General features: G+C 63.5%; 2 protein-coding genes across 2 annotated transcripts in view; one reads left to right on the top strand and one right to left on the bottom strand.

Annotated features, from left to right (window-relative positions):
• Positions 1–7,701, top strand: part of TPRN (taperin) — an 8,466-nt gene extending 765 nt beyond the window's left edge. The window contains exons 2-5 of the mRNA XM_002926148.4: positions 7–1,162; positions 6,660–6,879; positions 6,960–7,066; positions 7,174–7,701. Coding sequence (XP_002926194.3) covers positions 7–1,162; positions 6,660–6,879; positions 6,960–7,066; positions 7,174–7,236 — 1,546 coding nt within the window. The 3' untranslated portion in view covers positions 7,237–7,701. The remainder of the gene's footprint in view (positions 1–6; positions 1,163–6,659; positions 6,880–6,959; positions 7,067–7,173) is intronic.
• Positions 7,702–9,042: 1,341 nt separating this feature from the next.
• SSNA1 (SS nuclear autoantigen 1) lies at positions 9,043–10,637 on the bottom strand. The gene is made up of 3 exons (XM_002926149.4): positions 10,484–10,637; positions 9,824–10,023; positions 9,043–9,578 (listed from the first exon to the last, which is right to left on the bottom strand). The coding sequence occupies exons 1-3, from the start codon at positions 10,533–10,535 to the stop codon at positions 9,474–9,476; spliced, it is 357 nt and encodes a 118-aa protein (XP_002926195.2). The 5' UTR covers positions 10,536–10,637; the 3' UTR covers positions 9,043–9,473.
• Position 10,638: the final 1 nt, after the last annotated feature.

The raw sequence follows: 10,638 nt of genomic DNA, 5'->3' as shown, positions 1-10,638 counted from the left end.
GCGCAGCGACTTCCTGCAGAAGACCGGCAGCAACTCCTTCACCGTCCACCCTCGGGGCCTGCACCGCAGCGCTGGCCCTCGCCCGCTCCCCAACGAGCCTGCAGACCCCGAGTCCCGAGCCGGCGCTGCCAACGGTCTTGCGGGCTCTGCACCTGGGCTGGGCGAGCAGAAGCCAAAGGTGGAGTCAGGGGAGCCCCCCGTCCACCCACCCCCCAGCCCCGCGACCCCCAGTGCCACTCCAGCCGCGTCCCTGGCCTTGCCTACACCCAACCCTGCCAGTGCCACTCCCAGCCAGCGCCAGTGGGTCTCCGCGGCCACCAGCGCCAATGACTCCTTTGAGATACGGCCGGCCTCCAAGCCAGACATGGATAGGATCCCTGCTGGAGACCTCCAGGCCCGGGCCCTGGCCAACCTCCGTGTGAACTCCCGAAACTCCTTCGTGTTCATCCCCAAACGCAAGGACTCTGGGGCCCCTCCTCCTGAAGTGAGGCAGGCCGGAGGGCTGCCAGAGAGAGAGGTTGGCTGGGCCTCCCAACGCCTGGAGCTCGAAGCCCAACTGGTGCCTGGAAGGGATAGCGTGCCTGCTGGAGGGGGGAGCCCCTTGGGGGTTGAGGAGGGGGCCTGCCCCAGGCCAGCTACTGCCCTCGTGGACCAGGCTGTTAGGCGGCAGAGGCTGTCCTCACCGTCCCTGTGTGCATTGCCTGCTGCCGAAGCTAAGCCTGCCCAGGGCCTTGGGGTTCCCAGCTTGGCCAAGAACAGCGGGGTGCCTGGGAGGCCAGGGTTGCCTGTTACCTTCATTGATGAGGTGGACTTGGAGGACGAGGTCCCCCAAGAAGCCAAACCGCCCTGCTCGGGAGCTGGTGGGCCTCCATGGTACCATCTGCACCCCACTGGGCCTGGGCACCCATCAGGGCTCCAGCATCGAGGTGGCAACACCTTCACCGTGGTTCCCAAGAGAAAACCAGGGTCCCTGCAGGCGAATGGGGAGCCCGGGCCACAGGAGGCTGAGGACGAGGAGGCAGGCAGCTTGTCAGAGTCTCCTGCCACCCTGGGGACCACACTGAAGAAGCGCTATCCCACCGTGCATGAGATTGAGGTGATTGGCGGCTACCTGGCTCTAGAGAAGTCCTGCCTCACCAAGGCTGGCTCCTCGAGAAAGAAGGTCAGTAGGGGAAACGGGGGAGAGCCACTGGCTGGGAGGGAGAGAGAGGTGACGGGTCACAGAGCTGTGGGTCTAACATGGGACTGCTTCCTAGGACACCTGGCTTGGCTGGAGGATGGCTTAAGGGATGACCTCTCTGTGGACCAGAGGAGACCCTGGACTGGGTGGCCATGCAAGCTCCAGGAGGGGCTGAGCTGGGGAGGAGGGATCCTTGGTCTGGGCTCCAGTAGAGCCCTAATGGTCCATAGGGGACAGCTTGCTTAAGGTGTACTTCATAAGGCTGGTGGGGAGGTCAGTCCAGCCAGTACCATGGCTGCCTTTTGATGCCTGCGGCTACACCTGGAATTGGTGGGGGAGACCTGTCTCATCGTGGGTCCAGCTGGAAGAAATAGTTCCACCCTGGCCCTGGCTGCTTGGTCTTCTGGAGTCCTGGCCTATGTGGGTCGCAGGTGCCAGGACAGAAGTGGGAAGGTGCCGGAGGCCTGTGATTTGGGTGTGGTCAGATCCCTACCCCGCTGTCAGCCTAGGGGAACCATTCAGTCAGGGGCTGTCAGCTCCCCCAGAAGCATGCTGGCCTGGAGCCCAGCAGGACCTGGCTTCATGCGAACGTTCTTGAACTCCTAGTGTGTGCCAGGCCTGGGGTGTGATCCTGGAAGCAGTGCAGACTCCCCCCTCACTGGGGAGGATGGGCCTCAGGCAGAGAGAGGCCTGGCTGCAGGACCAGGAGCCCTGCTGGAGCCTTAATTCCCAGCTGCCCAGTGGCCTGGAACCCTCTGGGCCCAAGAAAACGTTCCTCAGATTCTTGCTGGTCATTCTAGCACCCGGGTCTGCCCCAGGGGCAAAGTCCAAAGCCAGCCCCACAGGACCCCCATCGGCAGGCACGGGGCAGATGGGCCTTCCCCTGGAACTGAGATGGCGCCTGGCAGGCTTCTCCGTTGGCTCACCCTTAAGCTTCGTTTGCCACTACCCTTGGGGCAATGGGGGTGGCGATGTGCTTTGTGTCACTGAAGCCCCCGTCACTGGTGCCTGCCGGTTGTCTAATCACGTGAGCTACCTCCTCCCTGTTTACCGTGGGTTGGCCTTGCACTGCTCTTCCTCCATGTGTCCTCCCCTCCTCCTTGGGTGAGGGCATTGGTGCTCCTGCCAGCTCCATCTGCTGGGACAGGCATCCACACCCACCTGCCTTGGTGCTTCCAGTGGGCCCATCTTGCCTGCCTGACCTTGACTCACCCTCTCTTTAGTGCTATGGGCCACAACCCTCCCACCCTCACTCCTGCCCTTAGCCATGGTCGTCAGCCCCACCTCCCCGCTCCTGCTCCCTGACTGTTGACCCTGAACTGGGAGGCAGTACCTTGCCATGCTGGCCCCAAGAAGGGGAGGTGATAACAGCCCCCCTCTTTGTAGATGAAGAACCTGAGGGTGGCTGGAGGTCGTGGAGCTTGTGGGGCAGGACTTGAATGCTAGTTTCTGTTTCTAGAGCCCACTCATTCATCCCCCAGCTGGGGAAAGTGCTGTGGGGGTCATTTGTGGCAGGGTTGGGGTGAGAAGGACAGGAGGAAGTGATGGGAGGAAGCAGGCCCTGGCCCAGAGTGGAGCCCCGTTCGGACCAAGCTCGCCTGATCTCGATGCCAGCGTGGGGGCGTGGGGGGTCCAGATGGATGCCTGGCGAGGCCAAGTGGCCAAGCTAGAGCCCTGCCAGAGCAGCACAGTCTGCCGGGGGTGACTTCGGGCGTGTGAGCACTGCCCCACCCCCTGCACCAGCTGCCCTGCCCAGAAGAGCCAGAACTCCTGTTGCGTGGGGCAGAGGCATGGGGCCACCCAGGCCTTCAGAGCCATCTGCTGGCTTGGGATGTCTCCTCTGCTCCATTCCCTGGAGTTCCTCCTGACTTCAGCCCTGGGTGTTCCTCCTGCTATTCCTCCGGGCCCTGGGCTGCTGACCACTCCAGTCAGCCCGTGGTTTGGACCATTGTCCTGCTCTCCCCCCTCCCGACTGGGGACCTTGGGGCCTACTGCTCACCTTGGCCCCTGCATGGCTGGCTGACCAGGGTAGTGGTGGGAGGGGCTGGGGCCTTTCCCAGGCGGCAGGTGAGGTGTGGCTCTCCTGGGCAGTCTGCCCCTGAGCTGGCAGGACATGTAGGGTGCCGTGCCCTTGCTGGGCCTCGGAGGGCTATAGCCCTGTCTGGGGCGGTGGGGGGCTGGCCGGACAGTGTTTCTGGGAGGCCTGCCTGGGGGGACCCACTTGGTTGTCTCTTGGCAGAATTGCAGGTGTCCTCTCTGTCCCTCCCCTGATGGCCAAGCAGGGGCTGGCCGCTGTGGGGCATGGTGGCCGTGCTCCCTCTCGCTTCTGGCCCAGCCCCCAGGTCGTGCTTGGTGGGACTGTCCAGCGGCTCTGCTCACCTGCCTCCCACAGGGTTGTTGGGTTGGTGCTGTGGGCCTCTCCCCTTTGTGAGGTGCCACCTGGCCAGGCTTCTACGCGTCTGGGGACTCCTTCCCCTCCCCTCACCTTCTGGTTCTCTGCCCAGCCTGAGTGTGTCAGCGTCCCCAGAGCTCAATCTGTGACACCCTAGGCCATCTGCCCTCCCCTATGGTAAGCGCCACCCCAACACCCTGGTTTTGCTGGCCGGGTCGTGGCCCCCAGCCTCGCTCCAGTCCTTAGAGCTGTGCTGCGGCTGCCCTCCGGAGCCTGCTTCCCCACCTGCTCTGCCACACCCCCCACCTCCCAGGCGTCCTGGCTGTGTCTTATCTGCCCTCCTTTCTCACCCTTCCCACTCCCCCAGGGCTTCTGCAGCTGCCCCCTCCCCGCTGTGGGCTTTAGAAAGCCCGGATGCCACTAAAGCAGGCTGGACCCTGCTCCGCTCAGCTTCCCCACTGGCCGAGGGTCTGCCCTCGGCTGGTGCTGCCCTTGATCTGGGGCAGCAGGAAGCAGCTGTGGGAGCTTTGGCGGAGGCTGTGCGGGGTGGTCCTGTTGTCCCCCAGAGTGCAGACTGAGTGGGGTATGGGAGGAGGCAGCTGTGTGCTGGGGAGCGAGAGCAGGGCGGGGGCTCACCCACAGCAGGGGCTGGTTGGAGCCAGCTCCCCGACCAGAGTCCAGGTGGATGCCCTTCAGTAACCCAAGCTGGGTGTGCACAGGTAGGGCAGGGTGAGGGGGGCAAAGGGCCTGTGGGAGCTGGGAGGCGGGCCAAGCCAGGAACCACCTGCCGGCTACGCGTGGTTTCAGGGGCAAAGTCCCCCTGCGCCAGCTTTGCACAGGTGCCAGCCCCTGGCCACGCCCGGCTCGCCTGCCCGGGGCTAGAGGCGGGCCCCTTCCCAGCAGGATTCATCACAGGGTGTCCTGTGACTCAGAGACCTCACCCACAGGAGGCCTGGGAGCCCCGAGAGGCTGTAGAGTGTGGAGACTGAAGGGGAGGTGGGATGTGACCCAAGCTCCGGGCCCCAGCTGGGTGCAGACAGTGGCCTGGGAGCACTGCCCCGCCCCGCCCTGCCTGGCCAGGCCGTGCCAGGCTCAGTGCCCGTGTGTGCCCAGCCCCCTCGGTCTCCCCGCTAGGAGCTGGTCATGTGGACTAATGAGGGCACACTAATATGGCCGGGTCCTGGCAGCCAGCCCTTCCTGTGTCTTCAGTGGTGGGGGATGGGCCTGGAGGGCCCAGGGTAGTTGAGGAAAATGCCGTGGACCCAGGGGTGTCAGGAAGCCCTGTTCACTGTGGGGCCTTGGGGCAGTGGGAGGCCCCTGGGCTGGCAGTCGCATCCTGCCTTGGGCCTCTGCCCTGCTAGGCCTGGGTGGGCCTGGAGGGGGGGCAGCTGGAGGGCTGGGGAGGGCCTGTGTGGGGGCAGGGCAGGTAGAGGGATATCGTGCCTTCCACTGACAGGAGCAGATATTTGGCTCTTGGTTTTGGCTGACTGGGGGGGTCTGCCCCTGTCTACTCTTACCTGTGACTGCTCGTATGTGCGGCCAGCTGGGACAAAGAGGACGGGGCGTGGGCCTGAGATTTGCCCAGCAGATGTCTGTGTGTGCGCCATGCTGACATGGGGATGCCCACGGCCATGGGGGGCCATGTGGGGCCGTGTGTGTGCACCTGTGGTTGTGGGAGGAGCATGGTGGGGTGACAGGAGACACTGGACACTGCTGTTTCTGGACACTGGCTCAGCCTGGCATTGCCCCCTGAGGTCAGTGCTGGGGGTCCCTCTGCTGCCCAGGCTCCAAGTCCGGCTTTCCTGTGAGGCCCCTCCATGGCCTGCTGTCCCTGGGCCCCATGCTTCTTCGCGTGGGGGCCCAGCTCCTGACTCCGGCTCCTTCCAAGGGAGGAGGAGGAACTTGAGCTGGCTGCTGGCGTCCCTTGCTCAGGAGTTTAATGTTTCGAGCTCCCGTAGGGCTGCTCCCGTCTGCTGCAGGCTGGTGGCTCTCGTATTCATTACCAACCTGCCGGGTCTGGCTGAGCCTGGCTGAGCCTGGCTGAGCAAGCCCAGTGGGCCTGTGGCTCTTGTGGGGAGGGGAGTCCTGGGTCAGGGAGGGCGAGGGTCTGTCTGCAGTCCTGCTCATTCCTGACCCCACTTTCTCTCAGAACCAGCAGCCTGGCCTGGACTCCGAGGCCTTTGGGAGAGGAGGGCATTTGCTCAGGCATGAAATTCTGCAGCCTACAGGGTGGACAGGGGCCAGATGGGTAGTCCGGGTAGGAGGAAAGGGTCACCACAACTCCCACTGGGAGCAGCTTTGCTCTTATTCTGACTCAGTCTGTAAACCAGGGTGATGGCCCTTGGTGCCCCCTTCCTGGGGCTTGGATGTGCCAGCTACCCTGCTTTATCACCGCATGAGGACCCTGGGGCTTGGGTGTGCCCGGTCCTTGCTGAGCAGTGGTGGTCCATGCTGAGCTGTGTGGGCAGCATCATTCAGGTGGCTGGTGAGCCCAGATGTGAACTCAGTCCTGGAGAGAGGCCCCAGCCAACAGGAGCTGCTGGTAGCTGAGAAGGTAGGGCCTCCGAGTTTGTGCCTGGCCCCCGAGGTACCGTTCACCTGGCCCCCGCTCCTGCTGCAGAGCTGCTAGGGAGGAAATGCGGCAGTGTTCCCCTGTGAAGGCACTCCTTCAACCCTGGGAGCTGCCATAGAAGCTTCTGGAGACCCTGAGACCTTGGGCTCCTGCTGCTGGCTACAATCTGGTCCCTGGGAGGGATAGGTTACTCGAGGTGACTTGACCCTAAGCCTGGGGTGGGAAGCGGATAGGTGGGGCCTGGGATGCAGGTGTTTAGACACACTGGCCCTGGGTTGCCATGGGCATCCAGAGCCAATCTTCCTGGGGTCCTTCTGGCCCAGGCCTACAGGGTTTAAGTGAAGGAGTTGTCTCTGACGAGGGGCAGCCCCGCCTTTCAGCTCCTGAAGGATTGATGACATGCTCCGCTACCTGCCCGGGCCTGACGACCTCTACCGTGTTCTTGGGGGTCACTGGGCCCAGCTCAGTCAGGCTGCAGGACAGCAGGGCCCCGCTGATGTGCCTCCTGCCCGTAGATGAAGATCTCCTTCAACGACAAGCGCCTGCAGACCACGTTTGAGTACCCCCCTGAGAGCTCCCTGGTGCAGGAGGAGGAGGCCGAGGCCCAGGAGGAGGCGGCGGAGGAGTCCAGCTCAGACGGGGTGTTGGAGAAGCCCTTTGCGCTCTTCCTGCCCCGAGCCACTTTTGTAAACAGCGTGGGGCCTGAGAGCCCTCGCCTGCGGGACGGCAGCTCAGGTGAGTGCCCACCTGCTGGAGTGGGTGGCCCAGTAGGTAAGCTGGGCCGCACGTCCACACTCGTGCCTCTTGGCCCGCAGGCCTGTCCAGCTACACTCCAAAGCACTCTGTGGCCTTTAATAAATGGCAGGAGCAGACGTTGGAGCAGACGCCGAGTGAGGTACAGCCCGCACCAAAGGAAGTCATGGTGAGGAGGGGCTGGCCTAGGAGGGTGGACGAGGGACAGGGTGGGTGGGGTGGGTCTCTAACGCCTGGCTGAGGCCCATCAGCTCCCTCTGTGTCCCTCTCTCTCAGCTCACCCCTGCCGGTCAGAACGACCTCTCAGACTTCCGCAGTGAGCCAGCTCTCCATTTCTGACCCCAGCCCTGCCAGGATGGCCAAGGCTGAGCCCTGGGAGTCGGGCAGTGCCCAGGAGCCCTGCCTTCCTTCTGCACCCCTCTTCTGCCCTACCAGGCTCTGCCCTGCCATATCTCACCCTCCCTTCCTGGGGCCTCACAACTGTACCTGTGCTCAGCCTGAGCCTAGAGCACTGGGGGCTCCTGCCTCCCTTGGGGCTGAGTCTTGCTCTCCAGCCCTGATCTGGGGGCACTGCCTGTGGAGGACGCACAAGGTCCTGCTGGACACCATGCCCAGCACCTGTGTGATGTGTGTGAAGGGCTAGCTTGGCTGCCTATCCTCTGTCGAACTTCAAGCCATTCCCACCCACCCCCCAACGGCAGACCTCAGCCCACCCCCTTTGTGATGAATGGCAAGTCTTTTCTTGCATTTGATGATGGACTCAATAAATAGCCCTGGACAAGGCCACCTCTGCCTTCCTGTGTGGTCCTTGGCCTGAGAAGCAGGGAGCAGGGGTGGGGCTGGGGGGCTCCCTTGAGGCCCTGGCTGCAGGGAGGAGGCTACAGTGGGAGCCTGGCTAGGACATCTGTGCCCAGGGATGGGGGTGGCTCTGTGTGGCACCCCCACACATTGCAGTCCTGGTGGTCCAGGTGTTCACTCTCGCAGCCCCAGTTGCCCTGCTTCCCATCCCAGCCACCCACTTGTCTGGGAGAGGGACCTTCCTGTGAGCACTTCTGGCCTTTGGGGCTGCCCCCTCCCATCCAGGTCTGACACAGTGGGAGCTGTGGTGGGAGGGGCAGTTTGGGCTTGCTCTCTGGGGTGTGGCACTCTGGCAGGATGGGAGAATCTTTGTTACTTAGAGGCCAAGCACTTGAGGGGACAAGGAGCAGGCAGGGGGTGGGAGAGCCTCCTACCTGGCGTAGAAAGCTACCCGACCCACAGGAGTCTGCAGTTAGACTGTGGCAGGCAGACCACTTCCTTGGGGTCAGTGCTGGTGGCTGGCAGGAAAACCCAGCAGATCCCAAGCGGTACCGGGAGATGCAGAGCTTCCTGCTGGAGTGGGAGCTGGGAGCTGAGACTGTTCACAGTCCAGGCACGGAACACGAGTACATCCCTCCTGAGGAGTCAAGCCCATGGGAAACATTGCTTGGCCAAGCTTGGGAAGGAGGGTGTTTTTAGTGTGTGTTTCTGGGTGGGTTGGGCCCAGGTTTTTCCCTCTCAAACCTCTCAAACGATACATGCTTTCCAAACCTACTTAGCTCCTCCAAGCAGTAGCCGTAGGGACCCCTCGTAGGGACTGACAGGCCAGCAGAGACGGTCCCAGAGAGGACTCAGGATGGAGGGCTGGGCCCAGGCAGCGTGGAAGGCTGGAAGCGGGCATGCTTGGTGTGACCACGGACGGTGGGAAGCATGGAGCCATTGGGCCGAGCCAAGTTTAGAATCCTGGAGCGGGGGCGAGGGGGGGGGGAGCCCTGTCTACCCTCATGCCCAGGGGGCGTCTCCTTGGGCCAGGCCTTGTGCTGGTCATAGGGCACAGCAAAGACCAGGACCAACAGGCAGACCACCTCCTGAAGGGTAGGCTAAGTGGAATTGGGGGAGAGGGGCTAGCAGCTCTGGTGGGGAGAAAGGGTGGGTGACAAGGTCACAGGAGATGCTCAAGGGTACCCTCAACTCTGTCTTCAAAACCAGTAAGGCTTGTTATAGGAAAAGTCCCTCTAGGCTTTCCTCTCCCAAGGAGGAGGCATACCACAGCTGGGCTGGAGCTCGTATTGATTCTGGGGATGTCTGGCAGTCCCCCACTCAAAACAGACACCCCAGGCAGTAACGTATCTTTACAAAGACAATCTTTATTGAAGTCATAGGCTACGAGGGCAAGCTCCAAGGTGGAGGGCCCCAGCCCCTCATCCACTCCCCTGGCCTGGGCACCAAGGTGAGCGCACTGCCATGGTGCTGAGACTAGGGAGTAGGGCCTTTCTGGCAGCACAAGGGGATGTGGGGACCTCAGGCCCTGAGAAACGACCCAGAGCCTGCCCTCCCCAAATCCTGGGTGAGTCCAGGGCTAGGAACCCCACCTGGCGGGCTGTACCCAGGGCTGTCCTCATCACCTGGGGTGGGTGGAGCTTGACAATGGCCTCTTGGTACCGGAGACAGCGAAAGGAGGCAGCTGCTACCGTGAAGAGCAAAGACGCTGAAGAGATGGTCGGAGGCCCAGCCCTTGATCCGCCCAGTGGAGGCAGGCCCCTCCCACCCGCAGCTGGTCAGCTGTCCTTGCCGCTGCTCTTCTGTTCTGAGGCTGTGGCCTTGGTCAGGTTCCCAGCTTCTCTCTTCAGGACACTGAGCAGAGTCTGCGAACTCTCCAGGATCTGTAGACAGACGTGTGTGCTGGTTACTACCGTTCCACCATCAGGAACCTCCCACCAGGCCAGCGCCAGCCCCTGGGGCAGAAGCACTGAGGGGAAGCCCCCGAGTGGAGGGTCGAACAGGGTCAGCAGGGCCCCTTTCCCCTCTGAGTCTAGCCCAAAGCCCCTTCCTCGCGCCCTGGAAAGCCAGGCTAGGTTAGCTCCCGCCAGCGGGCATGCTGGGCCCCCCGAGGCGCCACGAGCCCCACCTTGAGATAGGCGGCCTCTGTCTCCGCGATGGTCCGGTCAAACTCATTGCGAGAGGCAATCTTGCGCGCCAAGTTCTCATTGACTCGGGCCAGCTTCTCCGTCAGCTGCCTCACCTCATTCTGCAGGCGCTGCTTCTCTTCCTCCTCCTGTTGGATCTGCCGACCCAATTCCTCTCGCTTCTGGCACAACTCCTCGATGCCTGGGGTGGGGGGCGAGTGGAGGGCGAGCGCTGTGGACCCAGGGCAGGAAGGAGCGCAGCACCCCTCCCACTCTGGAACTCATCGCCTGCTAGGAGAGAAGCGTGCCGGAGGGCCCAGTACTGGCCGGGCCACTTCCACCCGAGCCACCTTCCAGGGGTTCTAGGGTCCAGGAAAGCCCCGCCCCAGACCGCCGGGCGTGCGCCTGGGAGGCAGTGCGCGCTCCAGCCGTCCGTCCTTGGCGCTCACTCCGCGGCACCTAGCGCCTGGTGTGTGAGGCACGGCGGCTGTGCGCCAGGCACGCCCGCACGGCCTCCGGCGCCGTCCGAACCGAGACCCCGACGCACGGACCGTGCACCCCACTCGGCCACGCGCGACGGGCCCGCTACCGCCCGGGCCGCAAGTCGGCGAGCCCCGCGCCCTCCCAGCCCGCCCGGCAGACTCCGCCGCGCGGTCGCTCACACTTGACCAGCTCGTTGTTGTAATTCTGCAGCGCCGCGCCCTGCTGGGTCATGGTCGCCGCTGCGGCCGCGACCACTCCAACCGCCTCTACCGCATCACCGCTCGCGCCTGCGCGCTGCCTTCCGATAGCGCGCCCTCCCTTACGTCACCCCCGC

Source organism: Ailuropoda melanoleuca, chromosome 7 (genome assembly GCF_002007445.2).
Source record: "Ailuropoda melanoleuca isolate Jingjing chromosome 7, ASM200744v2, whole genome shotgun sequence".
NCBI classification, from domain to species: Eukaryota; Metazoa; Chordata; class Mammalia; order Carnivora; family Ursidae; genus Ailuropoda; species Ailuropoda melanoleuca.
Note: the sequence above shows the minus strand (reverse complement) of the source record. Positions and strands in the feature narration are given on the sequence as shown.